The following is a 21,161-nucleotide window of genomic DNA, read 5'->3' as shown; positions in this document are numbered from 1 at the left end:
AAAAAGGGGCTACCAATTACAAATATTATTGCATTCTCCTAGACTGAATCACACCTATTCAACTGGCATAACTCCTTCCAAATCTAGTGACTTAAACTGTCGCAGATTACTAAACATCAACACCAGCCATCCACTTCTTGAATTTGTACTGTGCTGTGTTTTTGAACTAAAACAACAATTGTTTCTCATCTGTTGTTTGAGTTATCAAAATCAATGGTGTGATTTTGATTCAACTTTCCTACCATTGTTTTTAATTGTTCTTGTTTAGCGCTACAATGTTCATATTTTTTTCTCTTTATATTTTCCTATTTATTATAACTTCTTCTATATGATTTTTTTCATTTTTATGTAATTATATAATTCCTTATATCACTTTTCTTTTTTCCAAAATTTAATCACATGTATCCTGTCGCCATGATATTATTATTGTTCCTATTACTTGTTGAGAACTTAGTTATAATAATGATTATTTTTATCTCATGCCAGGTGATTCCCCCCCCCCCCCGATTCAGCTTCAAGAAAATAATAGTCAAGTGATTGAAGGATGGAAGGAGATTTAATTTGCTCCGATTGAAAGAGATTTAATTTTATTGGGAGACTACTGAGGAAAACAAGTAACATTTTTTTGTAACAAAGATAGGTGGACAGGATGTGCTTGCAAGGAGCAACAATAAATGGTGTTACCAAAGGCTTGTCAGATTAGGGGAGGTAACAAGAGCATTATTATTCATGTGGGGACAATGATATAAAAGAAACACGATCTGAGTACACGTTGGATAAATATAGGACCATGCTGAGAAAATGCTGCTAGTCAGGTCAGAATGGGTATGTGTCAACAATTTTGTCCAGACATGACAGGAAGGATTAAATGCTGAAATCCTGATTAACTCGAGACTCCTTGTGGATTAACTCGGAATTTGCAAGGCTATGAGGGGTTTATCAGCATGGCCCACTCTTCTAGTTAGAAGAAATCTCTTTTGCAGAGTCAGCATTCATTTGAACTAAGATGATGCTAGGCTTTTGCCAGTGTCATTAAGGATACCGTAGCGGTTCAAGGAAACTGCTAGAAAGTAGGGGGGAGGGGGTAATGTAGATGCAATTTTATCTGATGCGTGGGTTGAAGTAAAGCCTTGCCTCAAAAATTCTTGTTTATCCAAGACAGTCAATGTTGGCATGATGTTTCAAATCAAGGTGGTTTTTTTTTTTTTTTTTTTTTTCCAACATTTCAAATCAGCAGGAAGATAAAGCTAGGGAAACAAACTTAAAATGAGGGGTATGTCAGGGTAGTTAACTATAAAAGAATATTAAATTCTTAACTGTGTTTCTGGTAATGTCAGGAATGTTGTTAAGTAAATGGCTGAATTCGAAATCTTGGTTAAGACAAATAATGCTGATATAACAGGGCTAACAGAAATGGTGCTACCCAGAATGGGGGAGGTAGGGGTCCACTATGATAGGTATAATGTATTTAGGGAAGATGAAGTGGTGGTGGGGTAATGCTTCTTATGAAATGCAGCATGAAATATAGAGTTTAAAAGTTATGTCTGCCAGCACAGAATCTGTGTATTGTGTGTTAGTTGGAATCAAAGGTGTATATATATATATATATAAGTGAGAGTAATCTACAAACCAGAAGACTGCAAAGAGTATGACAAGAGTCTCTATATGCAGATGGAATGGAAAGCAAGAAGGAATGTCTTATGAGTATTATGGGTAACTTCAATCTGCCCCTAATTGACTGGAATAAGTAGGAGAGAAACTCACCATGGGGAACAAATAAAATAAACTAGATGATTATTAATTGTACAATCACGTCAGGACATTACTAGCGAAGAGAATGTTCTTGACCTCATCAATACCTATGAAACAGACGACATTACCGGAACCATTGGCAGATACTGATCAGGCAATCATTACTTGGAAGATGATAAAAGGTGTTGCAATAGTTAGAGTTAAAGACAGAGGTTTTAACTTCAGAAGAGTGGACTGACAGTTTTAAGGCACAATATGGCATCTATTAATTAGTCAGATTGCAGAGGAGGACAAATACATTTGAATTATGGAATACTTTTTAGAGCAAAAATTGTAGAAGATAGAAACATACATATTCCATTAAGAAAATATTGCAAGAGGAAGCCAAAATGGATGAATACAGAGTGGGCTGGTCTAATAGAGCATAAAAAGATAGCATGAGAACATTACAGAACAGGGTACTGAAACCTATAACAGCTACAAGTTGATCTGTAAGAGTACCAGAAATAAGGTTAGGGAAGCAAAGGCTGAGTATGCGAAAGCACTGACTACAATGGGAAAGATGTGCCCAAGGAATTTTTCATGTAAGTGATTACAAAGAAGCAAAAAATTAATCAGACAGGATCATTGTTACCAGGTATTGTAAGTCTTAGATGACCTAGCCGAAGCTGCTTATAAAATGAAGGTACTTCGCATCAGCATTTACTGACGAGAGACTGTGCAAATGAGTTTGAGCCATATGAAATTATTGATTTTGCAATTACTGATGACTGTTTATTAAAAAAACTCTCAAGCAAAGAAGCAAGTAAGGCCCCAGGAGTTGATGGCATTTACTCAGCAATTTTGAGGGAGACAGCTAAAGAGTCTATTGAACCACTGAAGTTAGTTTTAAGGGCACTGAAGTTACTGGCTTCACTTTAGTCCCTCGGGAGAAGTTACTCTATAAGCTCAAACACATTGGCATTATCAGTTTGGTTTTTTTTTTTTTTTTTTTTTTTAGGAGCATTAGCAACTAAGGCCATATTGCTCCAGGATATGCGGCGGTCATTCCCTGACCTTTCCACATCCTCCATATTTGGTGGTAACGGGCCCGAACCTCGGTGTAATCAAAAAACGTGTGCTACACACTGCTGCTCCTTCCCACCTGACTATGGAGGCGCCGGGCATTATCAGAAAGATTCTAGGATGGAAATTGAAGGTCGGCTGCAAGGAAGATGGTTGTGATCAATAGATATTCTTAAAATTGGTGTAATGCCAGAAGTGAAGTCCTGCAAGGATTAGTTCATAGGATGCTGTTGTTTCTGATTTTCACAGATGTCATTGATGAAGAGATAAAGTGAATGATGGCAAAATTTGCAGATGGCATAAAGATTAGGAGAGTAGCTAATGATCAATGCTAAGCAGCTTTTCTTTACTTGAAGGAGACTTGAACAGGCTTCAAGAATGATCAGAAGAGTGGCTATATTAATGTAGCAAAATGCAAAGTTTTACACTTGGGGAATTGCAACCCCAAGTAATACACTTAGTGAATTAAACACAGTAGAAGAAAGGGATATGGGAGTTATGATAAAGAAGATATGTAGTTTTCTGAGCAGTGTAAACAGGTGCCAGTGAAGTCTAATGGTGTCCTATTGATGATTTACTGAAAATTATCTTGTGGAGATAGGAAAGTCATAATCCAACTGTATAAGTCAATTGTAAGACAACATGTGGAATGCGGTGTTCAAATATGGAGACCTCATCTAAGAAAGAGACACCGAGCTTTTTGAAAGGGTGAAAAGACAGGTAACTTGCATGGCGAGATCGGAAAATGACAGCCAAATGAGAAAGACTTCAATTATGTGGACTACAGGGCTCAGCAACTTAGGGGGAGACCTGATTGAGGTTTATCAGGATCTGAGAGAGTTTAGTAAAATGAATGAAGGCAGAATTTTCACTTATAAAGAATTCCAGAACAAGGGACCATAAATTTAAATTACAGGGGAAGATGTTTAGACTAGATTGTAGGACATTTACTATTTCCCAGTGAGTTGTTGACCACTGGAACAAGTCGCCTACACACTTAGTTGTCGCTGACAGTTTGAAGAAATTTACAGGTTTGCTGGATAGTTACCTGCACGAGGGGATGAAGTGCATAATTTGTATTTACTTACTTACTTTTTTTTTTTTCCCAGTGAAGCAAAGGCCTGTTGCTTCTTTCCACTATTATGGCTATACTGATAACTGTCTGAAGTATATCCTTGGAATGAAGCGCTCAACGTTTCTTCAATATCGAAATTTCCGAAGACCAGCTAATAAAAATAATAAACGCTACCGATAAATCCACCATAGGAACTGACGCAATACCTCTTTTTAGTCTCAAAATTGCTTCCTATTCCATCAGCAGAGAGTTCGCCGACCTCTACAACAAAATACTGAAACAGGGACAGGTTTTTTTTTTTTTTTTTTTTTTTTTCGTAGTTGTTGGCGCATAGGCTTCTGTGGCCATAATGCACCTCCCAAGGTTTTTGCAGTGCTCTGATCCAAGCCCGAGGCAGGAATCGGACCCGCGACCTTTGGGTTGCCAGGCAGGCACTTTACCCACCCGGCTAGCCCACTCGGCACAGGGACAGGTGCCTTCAAGCTGGTTGACTTACACAGTCATGGCAGTTCCAAAAAAGCCCCATGCAAAAATATCTGTGGAGTTCAGGTTAATATCGATCGCCTCTCACTTCCTCAAATGAATCAAGAAGAGCATCTATAACGAAGTTGCAATTGCAGTCTTTGCACATAAGCCTGATCATACCAATTATGCCATGCCATATAGATCTACTATTACCTGTCTACAGTCCTTATTGCAGAAAACAGTTCATTCCTGGAATGACAATGAAGATCTCCACACCATATTTCTGGATATAAAATCTGCATTCTACTTAGTCCAAATCACACCCCTTGTACTTACTTAATAGATGCCATGGGATATCCAGCAATATACTCACACTCCTCAAAAGTCTGCTATCTAGGAGAATTCCCCACTTTACATGTAATAAGAGTAGTCTGTAAAAGTCCAGATGTAGGCATCCTACAAGGCAGATCCCTCTCTGCCCTGCTATTCGCTGCAATATTCATGCCACTTATGGGTCAAATTCCACAGTTCTTGTCATATACTGATGATATTGTGTGTTACTTGCCAATGATGATATCGTGTGTTCATTGATCCCCAAACAAGACAAGCCGCCTCAGAAACTGTAAACAACTACCTTATTACATTCTGTTAGTACGCAAAATTTTTTGGCCTGTCAGTTAATCCAGAAGTCAAGCTATCTAATCTTTTCTCCAAGTTGGATAATGTCTGCTGATACCTTGCTTCCAGAGTTATCAGGAAGGGTTCTGGCTCCCACTGGAAGTGGGAAATTCCTAGGAGTAATCCTTGATGCGAACCTCACATATGAACAACAAATCCAAGCTCAGAACTCCAAAGCCTTTCAAGCCTTCTAGGCAATGAAAATAGATCTGTGCAGAACTCACAATAAACAAATAATCAGGACATATCTCGAAATGTACTTCTCTAGCATGCTCTCCTATGCCGTGGAAATTTGGTCTGCCGCACCTCCCACCAGCCTCAAGGACCTATGGGGTCTAGAATTCTGGGTGTTGAAATGGGCCAACTTGTGGTGTCACCAGATGTACACGACATCCAAATCACTCTGCTCCAACCCACAATACACACCAACACTCCACAGAGTTCATAAGATGAAAATAAAGGCATTCCTTAATCTGTGTTCGTTGAAGCACGATTACTTGAACATCTGGATCACGGCTGGTTGGCATTTGCCAGGAAGACACCTTTGCAGTACTCCCTCTTTGTGTTTGAGGCTCCAGAGGTTACAAAGTTTCAAGAGAAACTTACCAAATGTGACTTTGGACACTCTCAACTCGTTCAACATAGATTGTGACAACTGCTACATAGGAGAGACCACAAGGCATCTTCAAAACCACCTTGCAGAACACAACAGATCGATTTGCCTTGCTGAGACCGACCAGTCTGCAATCGCGGAACACTTATGGTTGGCCCACCATGACCTCAATCCCAAGCGTGACTATGAAGTGATTGACCAGTCCCGACACTTTCGCCACCGCCTCAGGTTAGAGTCACTTAATATATTGTGTAATTCGAGAGCCATTTACTACTGCAAAGGCATGAGACTACACCCCCATCTTGGAGGCAACTGATTTAAGTCTAGATAAGCACTGGAGGCAAAACTACGTACATTCATGCACAACAATGAACACCAGTTTAATGGTTGAATGGCCAACCCCATGCCCTCGCAAGCACAACTCTGTATCTGTTAAAATAATTTTTATCTCTAAAGTTTCCATTCTATTTGTTGATAAAGAGGCACGTTCAGCCTTGAAAGCTCCGAAGTATTTATAATTAGAGTTAGATATTTTACTGGATATATATGTTATCATTATTTCCTATACACTATGGCATCCAGTATAACAGGCCCATTTACTCTCATAATTATTTTTCTATATACATACATATATATTTACATACATATATATATATATATATATATATATAAAATATCAAAAAATATAACTAATTAATTCAAAAAAATATAACTAATTTTCTTCTTTCTTCTGAGGATATTATGTGGTTTTTGTCATTTTGGCACATCAGGGATATAGTAGCAAAAGTTTATTAGCCATTCCCGAGTTATGTAAAATTCGACTTACATAAGAAGTCCTGGAATATATGTCGGGGACTTACTGTATTTGTTTAATCCACAAAGGATTTGGTATATATTCTTTGTCAAAGATTCTGACTTGGGAGCATTGTCAAGTGCTTGGTATTAGTGGATTTGTTGTACACTTTGAACATCAAATTCACTAATACCAAGAACATATACTTAGATCCCAACACCCCACGAATTCTGAAAGAATACAAATTTGGTTAAATTCATATGGCCAAAATGAAATGAAATTTATAATAATAACATGTTATATAACAACTCAAAACTATCTAAAGGGAAAAAAATACAAATATAATAAGAAAAGGATACATGCAAGAACATCATATGAAAGTGAAGTAAGATACTTGAGTGAATCAATTACAGGTGATATCAAATTGTCCCAAGTTTGAATCTGTGATAAAATCTAGAAAATCATAAAAATAAATAACACACATGCATACACTATATTAGTGAAATAAATGGTATTATACTTTTTTTTTTTTTTTATTTAAGCATAACTAGCTTTGCTACATTTATCAAATAAAACACTTTTACCTTTGAAATTAAGTTAAACTATCACAAAGTCACATTAACACTAATATTAAGTATTACAATAAAACTTGATTTCCACATAATTTTATCATTGAAAATTAAATTAAGAGTTCGAGATAATTCTCCAACTAATACCCCCCCCCACCAAAGATATCTTAAAATAAAGAAACATCGCCTTTTTCATAAATGTATTTCAATCGATAGTTATTGGAAAGAATTTCTTCTAACTCTTGGCATAGTCCTACATCACCCACAACTATGATCAATTTTGTTCACGGTACATTATTTGTCCTTTCTCAAGAATAACTTTAACATACTGATGGGTATTACACTTTTAACTGTGTGTCATATCAATAAAAAATATTTGACTACCACTAATTAATAAATACGATACTTTCAGAAAAATTTTTTCGCCTTTTCTTTTCTCCACTCTATCATTATGAAAGTTTTTTTGTAGACATAACAAGGCACCAGAACATAATAAAAGAAACAAAAGAATCAGGGAATTCCAGAGAGTGAAGTAGGACTAGGTTTATATGCTATTTTTTTTAACATAAATTGCATACGTTCTCAGTGCAATTTTATTTTAACTCTAAGTATCTCCTGTTAATCCAGGATGGTTGATTTAAAATATCTTCTGTTAATCCAGGATGGTTGAAAAGAAAGATATTTAGTAATTACTATAAAAAAAAAAAAAAAAAAAAAAAAGTAGAACTTTTAAATCCTCACTTAACCTTAAATTTCATGTAGAACATATGCCATTTATATAAAAATAGAGCAAAAGGACTGTTTATCAGATCTAAGATGTTTTCTTTTCTGTGAATATTCTCACAGAAAAGAAACAAACCATACAGTTCAGTTTGTCTGTTAGACACCAGCAACTGATTGTGACTGGCTGATTAAGGAAGATATCCTGTTGCATAGTCTGTCCTCTTGCTTTACAGATGACACAGCTGAGGGTTTTTATGAGACTAAAGGAACCCCCCGTGCCTGAGAAGACTACAGGTAGAGCCCACAATACTGTTAAATACAGCTAATGATGTATACTTGCAAAAATAATTAGCTGAAAACCCCTTTGACCTGAGTAGCCAGGCTGGAGTATAAAAAAAAACATTTTTATACAAACACAGTGCGCACGCGTGCTTTTTTTTGTATGAGGTTATCCATGTGTTGGACAAGCTTTTGTAGCTCTGGCAAGTGCTAAATTTCTCATAAATATATAGCCATTTATTGACTTAATAATCATATTAATTTATTTTCTATAAGTAATTTTATAGTTCTAGTCACGCTCCGTTTATTTTGAATTTAGATACCGATTTTTGAAAGTTAATACTCAGTGTCTGCACAGGCTCATACCATTCATAAATGCCACCATTGCTATACTATATTAGATCGATACGAAATAAGCATATCATATAACCCGAACTTGATAGCATAAAGCACAGCGCAAAACTAAATAGCATAATGTGTAGCACTGTATTAGGAATCTGTTAGCTAAGTACAGTATTACCAATTAATCAAAAAAATTTATTAAATTTTATTGTTAAATGAATTCTGCTTAAACGGAATCATGACTCAGATTAGAGCACCAAAGCAATGGGCACAAAGAAGCAGGAGTGCTGTTGCTCGGAGAACTGAAGGGAGCTGATTCTCCAATGGATCACAGTCTAAAAAAATGAGAGAAATATGAAATATCTGTTTACGGATCTTTCTGGAACAGGACACAATCTAGTCAAGGAGGATGTCTTTGTCTGTGCTAGTTGCAGAGAGTGTGTGAATAAATTAGTTGCCAACGCAGCATTCTGACGGCAATCTATGAGAGTTTCAGGTGTAGGGCAGATGCCCTCGAAGAAATTAATATTAGGGGCCCATCAAGCTCTCAGCTGCCCAACTCAATACCAGAGCTCACGGCTGTGCAACATGCACCAGAGTAGCAATATCCAAGGCACAATGCGCTGGTCCCACAGGGACTAGTTATTGTCGGAGACTATATTGTCAGGGAGACGGGGAATATATTATGCAAAAAGGATAGGTAGAATAGGACCAGGGTATGTCTGCCAGAGGCCAAAGTTCATGACGTTGTAGAGCAAATATAAAGGGGCACATATCATCTTTTAGGATTATGTAAGTAAAAGCAGATTACAAGAAGTCTAGAAAGAAAATCAGCAAGGTACTACTTTAATTATATTATAAGTAGAAGGAAGTGGAAAAATCAAATCTTTTTGGTCCACTAGAGTTGAATGAGTGAACTATCGCTGATCTGGTTCATGTTGTGAGACAAACTGGATAGCTACTTTGCATATACTATCACACATTAGGAATTTTTTAAGGATGGGGATGCCAGAAGTGTCAAATTCTGGTAGCAAGCTAATTTCATCATCATCAGCCATTTTCAATCCACTGCAGGATGAAGGCCTCTCCAGCAACTTTCCAGTTCCTTCTATTTTGAACATTGGCCATCCATTTACTACCCAAAAACTCATGAATTTCATCTATCCATCTCCGCCTTTGTCTTCCAGGTTTTCTTCTAGCTACTCTTGGGTACCATTCTGTTATTTTCTTAGTCCATCTGCCATCATGTCTTCGAGCTGTGTGTCCTGCCCAAGACCATTTTAGTTCTTTAGTTTTGGTAAGAATGTCCTTTACTTGAGTTTGCTGCCTAATCCATGTGTTTCTCTTCTTATCTAACAGTCTGATTCCCAATATAATTCGTTCCATTCTTCGCTGTGTAGTTCTCAGCTTCTCTTCCATTCTTTTGGTGAGTTCCGAAGTTTCACTTCCATAAATCATGGTGGGGAGTATACATTGGTTCATTATTTTACGTTTCAGACAAACTGGGATATTGCTCTTCAGTAAGTGACTATATTTCCTGAATGCTATCCATCCAAAATTTATTCTTCTCTTGACTTCCAGCCATTTATCATTATTACAGCTAATAACTTGTCCCAGATAAGTATATGACTCCACCTTTTCAATTACTGCTCCTTCAATCATTATTTCCCTTTCTGTGGCATACTTGTTCATCATTATTTTTGTTTTAGCCATATTCATCTTTAGTCCAAAATCCTTATTAACTGTGCATAACTGATTAAGATTTTCCTCTAATTCTTTGGGAACGTGACTTATGACCACAACATCATCTGCAAATCGTAAATGGCTTAGGTACTCTCCGTCCACATTGACTCCTTTCTGCAACCAGTCTAATCTTCTGAAAGCTTCCTCAAGGGCAGCAGTAAACAGCTTTGGAGATATTGTGCCTCCTTGTCGAACTCCTTTCTCAATTTTAAATTTCCTACTGTCTTTGTCTAGTCTAATAAAGGAGGTAGCACTCTCATATATTTTCTTCAAAATCATAATATATGGGGTATCAATGCCTTGTCTTTCCAGTGCCCGAAACATTGCCTTATGCTGTATGGAGTCAAATGCCTTTTCATAATCCACAAATGCCAGGCATAATGGTGTTTAATATTCATTTGCTTTCTCCATTAGCTGTGATATTACGTGAAGGTGATCCATAGTTGAGAATCCTGTCCTAAAGTCAGCTTGCTCTTTCGGTTGATTCTCATCAAGTATTCTTTCTAATCTGTTAGTAATGATCCTTGTGAACAACATGTAGATGTGGGATAACAAGCTAATTGGTCTATAATTTCCAATTTCTGATTTATCTCCTTTCTTATGCAGCAAAACTATGATTGCATTATTCCACTGCTTAGGCGTCACACCTTTTCTAATGCACTTTGTGAAGAGCCTTGCCAGTTTTTGTGTTATGTCTCTTCCTCCCAATTTTAACAACTCTACAGTAACTTCATCTTCACCCGGGGCTTTCTGATTCTTCATTTTCTTCAATGCATGTTCTACCTCATCAGGAAGAATATCAGGTATGTCGTATGTGTTGCTACTTTGCAATCCATCTTCCCCACTGCTGGTATCATTCCCTCGCTCCTTGTATAATTCTCTATAGTAGTCTTCTGCTTTTTGAATTATGCCTTCTCTGCTGTTTATAAGTACATCATCGCTATTCTTCAGTTTCAGTATCATTTGCCTTTCTGTATTACGCTCATGGCTGCTGATTTAAATCCTTTTATTCTACTTTTGTTCTACTTTTCTTGTGTTAAATCTTCTTATGTCCTCTCTGAGTGTCTTTCTAATGGCTTTGCATAACTCAGTATACTCAATTTTCTCCCTGTCAGTGTTTTTCTTGCTTTTGATTCGTCGTCTTCGGTTCATCATGACAAGTGTTTCTTGACTAATTTTTTCTTCTTTGGATTTCTTTTTACCTATAGGTTTCTTGGGCTTTATCACTTTCAGAAAGTTGTAGTATTCATTGTCGATATCTTGGTCCTGAGCAGTCTGCAGAAGCTCAAACTTGTTCTTAAGTTCCAGTACATACTGCTTTTTCTCCTCCTCTGTTATCTCAAAGACCTTTGTATTAGTTACTCGAGTCAGTTTTTTCCTTTCCTTTCCTACATCTATATCAAGTGTACATCTTACCATTCTGTGATCACTTCCAACATTTACCTTATTCAGGACGGTAACATCATTCACAATATAATTGTGAATGATGTTACTGCAAGCTAATTTAATTTGTGGTAACTGTGAGAAAAGTGGAGGAGAAATTGTTGAAGCTTAACGTAAGAAAGAAACCTGTGTGGATGGGATCTATCTTTGGAACAAGACCAGGATATGTCTGCCAGGGGCAAAAGTAGAGCAGATATCATCTTTTCAGGGCACAAAAGATGATATTGTTGTACATATCGGCACTAACAACCTTAAGAGTAAGAGATCGGCAGATTTACCTAACTACAGGTCAATATTGAAAAAAAGTTGTGAGTTAGGGTTAAATTTGAAAGTGTCTGCAATTCTGCCCAGACACGATAATGGAGTATATGATGAGAGCCTTGTCAATCAATTCAGCACTGGAGAGATAGTGCAAGGTTCATGGGGTAGAATTGTTTTAAGTGTGGTCTGTGCTTGCTAACAGGAGAGACTGCTTCTACAGGGATGGGATAACTTAAATAGAAAGGATGCAAGAATATTTGTTGACGTTATCGAGGCAGTGTTAGGTGGGTTGGAAAACTGCTAGATTGGGAGGGAGGGAGGGAGGGAATTCACAGACTAAAAGTAGCCACGGGCAGAACTAAAAATGATTCTTGCACTGCTTCTATTGGAATGAATTCTATTGGAATTTCAAGAACTGCTGCGAGTCATTATGGAACAAGTAAGTACATGGGCTGCGTTAGAGTAACTAAGAGTAAGAACAGGTGCATGTATACTTGCATGTACACCAATGCTAGAAGTTTAGTAAACAAATTTTTTGAATTTGAAATGCTGGTCGGACATCAAAGGCAGAAATTGTTGGGATACCAGAGACATGGTGTCACAGATACAAGCAGTGCAGAATTATAATTTGGCACGTACAATGTGTACAAAAAGGATAGAAAGGGAGGAGTGATAATGCTGTTAATTAAGAAATGCAAAATCTAAGGAAATGCATCGAATAGACAGGGGTGGAAAGTGCAATGTTCAGTCAGTTTGGTGTGACATAAACACCGGGAAAGGGGAAATGAGAGTAGGAGTGTGTTATAGGCCTAATAACTCTGATGAGTACAACAAATAGTTGTGCAGAGAAATACAGTGGGCCAGTAAATCAGAATGTCTTGTAATGGCGGATTTTAACTTTCCAGATATTGACTGGAACTTGTGGGTTGGTCACTCACACATTAGCAAGACTTTTGTGGAATTATTGGATGATTGTTATCTACAGCAACATGTTCAAGGGGCAAACCAGAGGGAGTAATTCTCTTGATCTGATTATCAGCAGTGATTATTCATGCATTCAGAATTTGCAGATAAAGGAACAATAAGGGGACAGTGATCAGTGTACTGATGTGGGTTGTTGTTGTTGTTTAAGGGCTTTACGGTGCAAGGACAGCAAAGGCATAATGCGCCTAACTATGCTGATGTTAAATACATAGTTCTATCTGTATAGATGTTATTCAAGTTTATATTGTGTTGTATAGTTTTACCTGTTTGAGGAAATCAAAAATTTTGGTCACATGTGGTGTGTCTGCTAATAGGACAGAAATGCTGAGAGAGGTGTTTGTCGTTGGAAATGAAATAAACATAGCTTGTCGCTCGGTACTGTGCTTGGGCAAATCATTAAGTAGATGGTGGACAGTGAACTGAGTGTTCCAGTCTGTACACAGTGGTGGGTCAGTGGCTGCAAGCAAATAAAGATGTGTCAGGTGCGTGTGGCCTATCCTTAATTGAGCTTCTTCATGTCAGTTCTCACGTATACTAGATCTCCATGGTTTTAGATCTTTTTTTACGCCAAGTAGCTTATTGTTGGCTTGATTCTGCCAGATATGTTGCCACTGTTCAAGACATTGTTTATTTATAATGTAGTTACAGTCAGATGCAGGTGTAGTGAAGGATTGGTCTATACGATCGGTAGCAGCTTTGGCAGCTAGGTCAGCCTGTTCATTTCCAGAAATTCCAGTGTGACCAGGGATCCAACATAACAGAACTTGTTTCTTCTGGTTTAATTTAGTCAGAGTATTCCAGATCTGTCTAAGTAAGGGGTTATCATTTTTTATATTGTGCTGTATAGCTTGGATAGCACTAATGGAGTCGGTATAAATAATGCTGTGCCGTCTAGTTCTTAAGAGTGTGTAGTTTAAGGCTATGTGGATAGCACAGAGTTCTGCAATATAGCTGCTATATTCAGTGGGGAGTTTTTTGGACATAATGATGTTAGGAAATACTGCTGCTGCACCAACAAGCTTTTCAGTTTTAGATCCATCTGTATAGATCGGTGTGTACTGGCCATGCTGGGTTTTCAGTGTGGCATGTATTTGTAGCATGTTCTGTTGGGACATGGTGTGCTTTCCTCAGGCTGTGAATGAAAAGTCACAGGGCGGTATATGATACATCCATGGCGGGACTGCATGAGAGGCAGTAGGCTGTATCTTACTCAGGTCAATTTGTCAGTCAGCTTGTAGTGAGTGAAGACGTATCCCGGTTGGTGGGTTTATAGATGGGTAAGCTCTATAAAGGTTTTCCCATTTAGGATAGAAAACACTATTCTAAGTGGGGTGGTTTGGATGCCCTTTGAGTTTTGCGGCATAATTTAATAAAAGCATTTGTCTGCGTAGCTGCAAGGGTGTTTCATGCGCTTCGGCATATAGGCTCTGAATCGGTGATGTACAGTACGCCCCCAGTGCAAGATAAAGAGCGCTGTGGCGTACAGGATCAAGCCAACGTAAAGCACTTGGTCTAGCAGAGCTATATGCGACAGAACAATAATCCAGACGTGACCATATTAATGCACGGTGCATTAATTTTCAAGAACAACACTGATGAAGGGATAGACAATATGATGTCTAAATTGTAGATGATGTAAAAATTTAGAGTAGCTAATGCTCACCTCCAAGCAGAGCTTCTTCAGAGTGACCTAGATAGACTTTAGGGATGGTCATAAGGTATAAGGTATATTCATGAAAGACGGCACCTGGGATTTCTCCCATCTCTGCGTGTGTTTCGCCGTATCGAGGACAGTACACTGTCAAGCCAGAGACTTGAAAGCGTGTGGGCCGTGTCTGTGCAGTGTGATATGTTGTGCCCATTGTTTGTCCGGCTTATTGGCTGCCAGGCCCCTAGTGGGGCCCGACGTTGCCCATACCTTGCCATGGAGGCTAGCCGGGTGTATCCAGTATCACAACAAATTACTCTGGCAGGTCCTGCCACCTAGTTTCTTGGGATTTCAGTGGCTAGGGATGGTCAGAAAAATGGCAGCTATGCTTTAATCCAACAAAGTGTAAGGTATTGCACCTGGAGAACAGTAAGCCCAAAATAACTTATACATTTGGCGGAGTTGAACTAAAGCCGGTAGTGGCCTAAAGGGACTTGGGTGGTACGATTCGATCAGACATGAAGTTCTCCAAGCATTGTAGCTTGGTTGCAATTAAAGCCCATGGTGTCCTATTGATGATTTATCGAACAATTTCTAGCAGACATAAGGACGTCATTGTTGTTATTATTTGGTTTTTAGGAGCATTAGCAACTAAGGCCATATTGCTCCGGGGATATGTGGTGGTAATTTCCTGACCTTTCCGCATCCTCCATATTTGATGGGCATGGGCTCGAACCCCGGTCTAATCAAGAAGCGTCTGCACTATTGCTCCTGCCCACCTGGCTACGGAGTGATAAGGACTTCATAATTCCATTATATAAGACTATTGCGGAGATGGGAGAAATCCCATATGCTGTCTGACTCAAACATACCTTATATAAGGCTATTGTTAGACCACACTTGAAATACTGTGTTCAAGTATGGAGACTGCACCTAAAGATAGACATTGTAACTCGCCAGGTGAGATCAGCAAAAAGGTTATAAATGATTCTAGAACAAGGGGTCATAATTTCATTATGGATAGAGATGTTTCAAGTAGGCTGCAGGAAGTTTTATTTTAGTTAGCAAGTTATAAATTACTGGATAAAGTTACCTTCATAGGTGGTAGAGACTGACAGTTTGAAGAAATGCAAAGAGGTGAGCTGGATTATTTTTGTAATTTTCTTCTTATTATTATTATTTTTTTTATTTTATTTTATTTTATTTTTTTGGCTGATGAAGCACAAGCCATGGTTTCCTTGCACCATGTGGCCATTACTAATACTAATACGTTTTCCATATTTTATGATATATGCAAAGTCTTGTATGTTTTCATAATCAATACATGGTACTTCTTAGAATTTGTAGTTAATGAAACTGTATATCTTTGTACTACAGTTGCATAAGAGACAAAAAAAAGTTTTAACATTATATCTGTCTATCATGTCATTACTAAAAACAGTTTTGGCCATTTGATGTTTTCATCAATACACATGACAACCAATTACCTAGAGATGGATAATGAAATTTCAGGGCAAATTCCAAGAATTGTTTTAAAAATTACAAATTTAACAGCAAACAGGCAGTTTTCTATTAATGTTGGAGTAATTATTGGCTTGTCTATTCATGTATTTGTGCTGACATCGCATTTAGGGATTGTGTGTGTGCTGTGAAAACACTGAACCTCTCATATTCCATCAGCTTCAGAGGTTTTCTTGGTCATTTCCTGACAGTTTAAGCATAAGTCCACTTCGATTTCCAGATAACATCACCAAATCTCGACTTAGGGATCTTCACTGATGCTGAAATATCACGTACAGTCTGATTGCTGATGTGGTACCCTAATATCATTCTGCCCTGGCAGTCTATTAAGTCCATTGATTACAACTTTTGGATTCATATACCACTGTCTCCTCAAAGACCTATGAGCATATTTATAGTTATGTCTGACATGTGGTGCATGGAAAGCAAGTGTGTGTGTGTGTGTGTGTGTGTCTTTGAATAAATAATTCAAATAAAAATGCTAAATATCACCATGTTCATTCTACTATGTCAGTGAATTTTATATTGGCCTGAAGCAGGTGAAGGATAATGCAACTGGCAGCACCAAGTTTTGCAGTGGTTTGAAGCCAATTTGGGAATGTCAGTGGGCAATCCAGACAAGTTCTGGGAACCTCATTTTTCCTGTGGTTGCAGGTCAGTATAAAAGAGAATATTTCATTATGGTTTAATAGTAGTAATTTGGTGTACCTTTTCACACATCAGAAGCCTCTTACAGAAAACACATTTTCCTAATCAGCAATACTGGTATGACTTAATGTGGGACTTGAATTTAGTAAAATTCAATTATGAATTTCTGACATGTTTAAATAAGTGGAATCTAAAAAAAAAAAAAATTAAAAAAAAAAAAAAAATTAGGAAAAAAAAAAAAAAAAAACTTATGATATAATGAGATAATATTATGATACTGGCTTACTTATCTATTCTGTTTGGATCTGAAGTTTGGGGTCTAGTGGTGCTCATTCCAATGTGAAGAACATGCTAACAGTTGAATATCAAGCTCCTCAAATGGGCTAGTCTTAAACTTGGTTTTGTTTACACTATTTCTAGAACCCAATTGCTTCAAAATGTGAGGTTTCCTGACCCTTAAGCATCTTATCAGCTTAAGATATTTTTCATCTTCCTACACTAAACTATATAATTAGCATTGGTTCTCACTGTCTATATGGAACAGAATTAGCTGGTATATTCCCCTCAAAATACCAGGTCAAACCCTCTCTAGTACTGAGCAAAAGGATTAAATCCATGGTTAGTTTTTATCCAGGATTGGCACTAGTCTTCATTAACTCTCTCAATATTAATCATTTATTTATAAAGGATAGAAAGTAAAAACCTGAAATCTGTCACAGAATTCTTACACTTGAGTATCTCTTTTTTTTTTTTTTATTGTGAATTCATTTTTCATTTGTGTATTAATTCTCAAAAAATATGTATTCACTGGTATTTAATGTTTGTATATTTATCTGCCACTTAGCTGTAAAATTTACCTTTCTCTCAATCTGTGAACACGATTTTCTTGAAAATGTATTGTAGATTATGCATGTTTGTATGGTATTTTTATATGTAGGTACGACAATATAAGCTCCATAACAATATTATGTTAAGATACGTGTAGCTCCTTCTGGCCTTTGTAATCCAGGGTATGTTAAGCTGTATAGACTGAACAAATAAACGGATATTGATTATTTATCTACCTGATCCGAACAGAAAGATTTCCAGAGTGAAAAAGGAGCATGTGTCACTTATGCAGGCTTTTATATCATTGCAGAATCCCTATCCTACCATTTCAAGTCCATTGGTCTTTATGAAGAAATTAATAGCCACAATCCAGAAGAGGAGAGTATTTACTAGGATAGTTCACGTAAAAGTTTATAAGTAGTGTTGCGCACAATATCCATTGATTTCTGTTGCACACACACTATTCATATTAAAGAAAACTATGTAAATAAGATGCACATCAGTGAAGATCAAGTAAGATCAGCATAAATGGGGGGAGGGGACTTCCAAATACTGAAGTTCTTTCTGACCAAAAAAAAAAAAAAAAAAAAACTGGTAAGACTTTAGTGTTACAAAAACTTTTATAATGATATTGAACAGATTGTGGCTATTTATCTACAAATAACATTTACTGTTGAAAATTAAAAGGTGGTTATATTGTTCCAGAAACACAAAGTGTTGATTTTAATTTTTTATTTATTTATTTATTATTTTTTTTTATTATTATTGATGTGTTCTGCTGTTACTTATTAAGAGTTCTGTACATACTGTAAATCTTTTACTGTACATTACTGGTGTTTTTTTGTTATATATATATATATATATATATATATATATATTACACCTATGAACAAGGAGAATAATAATGGGTCTTTCTTTTTTATTTGGAAGAGCTCTGCTGTTACTTATTAAAAGTTTTGCACAGACTATACAAAGTTGGTTACTATCTTTTACTGTACATTAGTAGAATTTTTTATTTTTATTTTATATTTATGATCAATCCAGTATGTTAGCAAAGAAAACAATAATGAGTCTTGATGACTCACAGAAAGAAAAAAACGATCTTATGAAAGACATTTAATTTAATGGACTAGATTGTAGATTTAATTGAAGTAGTACACAAATTCAAATTGTCAAATACTTATTCATGTGTATGGCAGAAGACCTAGTGGCTTTACAGACTGTAGAGGACTCCAACTAACCTAGTTCCCTGCTCACCTCACCGAGTTAAAAGGAAATGAGATCCTTCCCGTTCCCAGACAACTCGGAAGAGGTAGTTAATACTAAGAAAAATATGTAAAATTTGGAATTTAAGATAGAAAAATCTCTATCAACTCACCAACTAAGAACTAATATTAGGAAAAAAACAAAACTAGTTTTCTTTAGTATTAAAATAGACCTTGAGCAGAAGAAAATAATCACTAGAAAAATGGTTTAGAAAAATTCAAATATGAGGGGCATTTATAACATTAAATGTTTAATGTGATAAATCAAATAAAATATATGAAATTATCTAGAAAGAAGAGAAAAAGAGAACAAATATCCATCTATAATTTTCATATAAATTGGTACAAAAGAAGCTATCGCTAAAATAAGGAGAACGGAAGTAAGGTTTGTTTAAGTCTAGTAATAGTACCTCAATCCCCTCGAATTGCTCTAATAGTTCATGAGGTAAGAAAAATAGTCAATAGTAAAAAGTAAAGAAAAAGCGCTAATGTAAATGTACGTAGGATAATACCAGGAGTGTAACTTCCTGTCCCTTATAGTAAGGGATCCTGGTATATCATACGGATGATACTGAAATATAGGATAATATATGGCATAACATAGAAAAATAGTGAACAGGGGAATGGCTAATTCCTACAAACTATAAATAGTGCTATAAAGGCCCAATATATTTAATAAATCTGTTTAAAACATCAAACAGATAATGATTAGGAGATAGCAAACATCTTACCTCAAAGAAAAGAAATAATAGAAAGACTGTGTGGTAGTGCACGTTACTATATCTCTGATGTTAGTTGATGCCGGTGCCCTCGCAGTTCTGACATATAAATTAAATTAAATAATATTTGTTCTCTTTTTCTCTTCTTTCTAGATAATTTGCTTCTTCAAGTTTTCTATATATATGTGTTATAGCTGTCTGTCGGGCTAAATGTCATCTTGCCTGTTAACTACTAAATTACTACCTAACTACTTAACCACTAAACTTTTTTAATATTATATATTTGACCATGTTAAACAGGCAGATGATAACAGAAACAGATAGCTCAGGTAATTTTGAGGGGGATATATTGAGAGGGTTAGCCCTCAATAAAGTCCCTTTCAATGTATCCTATTACCTATAATTAACAATTGGTATTATTTTATTTTATAATTACATTGTATTCCTAATTAGTATTCTTTACTAGGTTTGGCCACGGAGGCCGGTATTGGCTATTACAGAGTTACCGGGTAATTTGATCTACAGGTATATTGTGGTCAGCATGTTAAATTACATATGTTCGTATATTTATACATGAAGAGATTCGGTTTTTTACATTTTCGGCTTCTACCAATATAACTAACATAATATCCGATTAAACAGCATGTACCTATTTTACTAAGGCTATAATAGAATATATTACGACAGATGTAATGTACAATCTAATATAGATGGCATTAATCTGATCTGGATTATATTGCATTATATTATATTACATTATATAAAATATATATAAATTGCTCCTATTTTATATATATATATATATATATATAGAGAGAGAGAGAGAGAGAGAGAGAGAGAGAGATGCACTTACATAATCAAAGAGAAACCCAGGATTGCTATGGCTCAATTTTCCTATTTGTCGTCCTGAAGGTTTCACATTTTCTTTACTAAGACGTCTAAAACAAATTGTAAGTGCAAAAATATGAAATGAATGTATACATATATAAATAAATTTTTTTGTAAATACAGGAAGAAGTAAAGCTTTAATATATATAAACTGATAAAATTGAAAATAAATTCCATACAATAATCAATCAAAATGATTGATTTTCTCTGAACATAAACAAAGTTCAAAGAAAATTATAAATCCAAATCAAAATTCACAAAACTCTTATATCGCGCACCGGTGAAAATAAAAGTACATTTATTTATAAATTTTTTTAGTAATGTTCAAAATTGAAAAAATAAATCATAAAAAAAAAAAAATTGTTTAGTTTTAAAATGGTTATCATTCTGAAACAATAAGCCTGGGTTAGAATCATGGGAAATAAAAAAACCTTCACCATGACATACAGCTCGTACTGCATGTTGAAATTAAAAGTACATTTATTTATAAATTTTTAGTAATGTTCAAAATTGAAAAAATAAATTATAAAAAAAATTTATTTAGTTTTAAAATGGTTATCATTCTGAAACAATAATATTAAAAAATTAAAAAAAAAAAAATTATAAAAAAAAATTTATTTAGTTTTAAAATGGTTATCATTCTGAAACAATAAGCCTAGGTTGGAATCATGGGAAATAAAAAGCTTTCACCATGACATACAGCTCATAATGCTATAACGTGTGAAATACATTATAGGGGGTGAAAAAACCACACAAAAATTTCTACTGCATTTCTACTATGTGCATGCACATTTTCATATAAAATATCAGGAATAGGTTCCATAAAACCAATAAATTTTCATTACTCCAAGTTCTATAA

General features: G+C 35.9%; 1 protein-coding gene across 4 annotated transcripts in view; it reads right to left on the bottom strand.

The window, feature by feature from the left end:
- The window catches only part of tho2 (THO complex subunit 2-like protein), a 1,047,711-nt gene that overhangs the window by 752,545 nt on the left and 274,005 nt on the right, over positions 1-21,161 (bottom strand). For all 4 annotated transcript variants that reach the window (XM_090374101.1, XM_090374103.1, XM_090374104.1 and 1 more), the window contains exons 15-16: positions 20,268-20,352; positions 6,801-6,894 (exon numbers count right to left, since the gene is read on the bottom strand). In XM_090374101.1, coding sequence (XP_090230227.1) covers positions 6,801-6,894; positions 20,268-20,352 — 179 coding nt within the window. The remainder of the gene's footprint in view (positions 1-6,800; positions 6,895-20,267; positions 20,353-21,161) is intronic.

The sequence above is a fragment of the Mastigoproctus giganteus genome, chromosome 5 (assembly GCF_048544385.1).
Source record: "Mastigoproctus giganteus isolate SK-2022 chromosome 5, ASM4854438v1, whole genome shotgun sequence".
In the NCBI taxonomy this organism is placed as follows: Eukaryota; Metazoa; Arthropoda; class Arachnida; order Uropygi; family Thelyphonidae; genus Mastigoproctus; species Mastigoproctus giganteus.
Note: the sequence above shows the minus strand (reverse complement) of the source record. Positions and strands in the feature narration are given on the sequence as shown.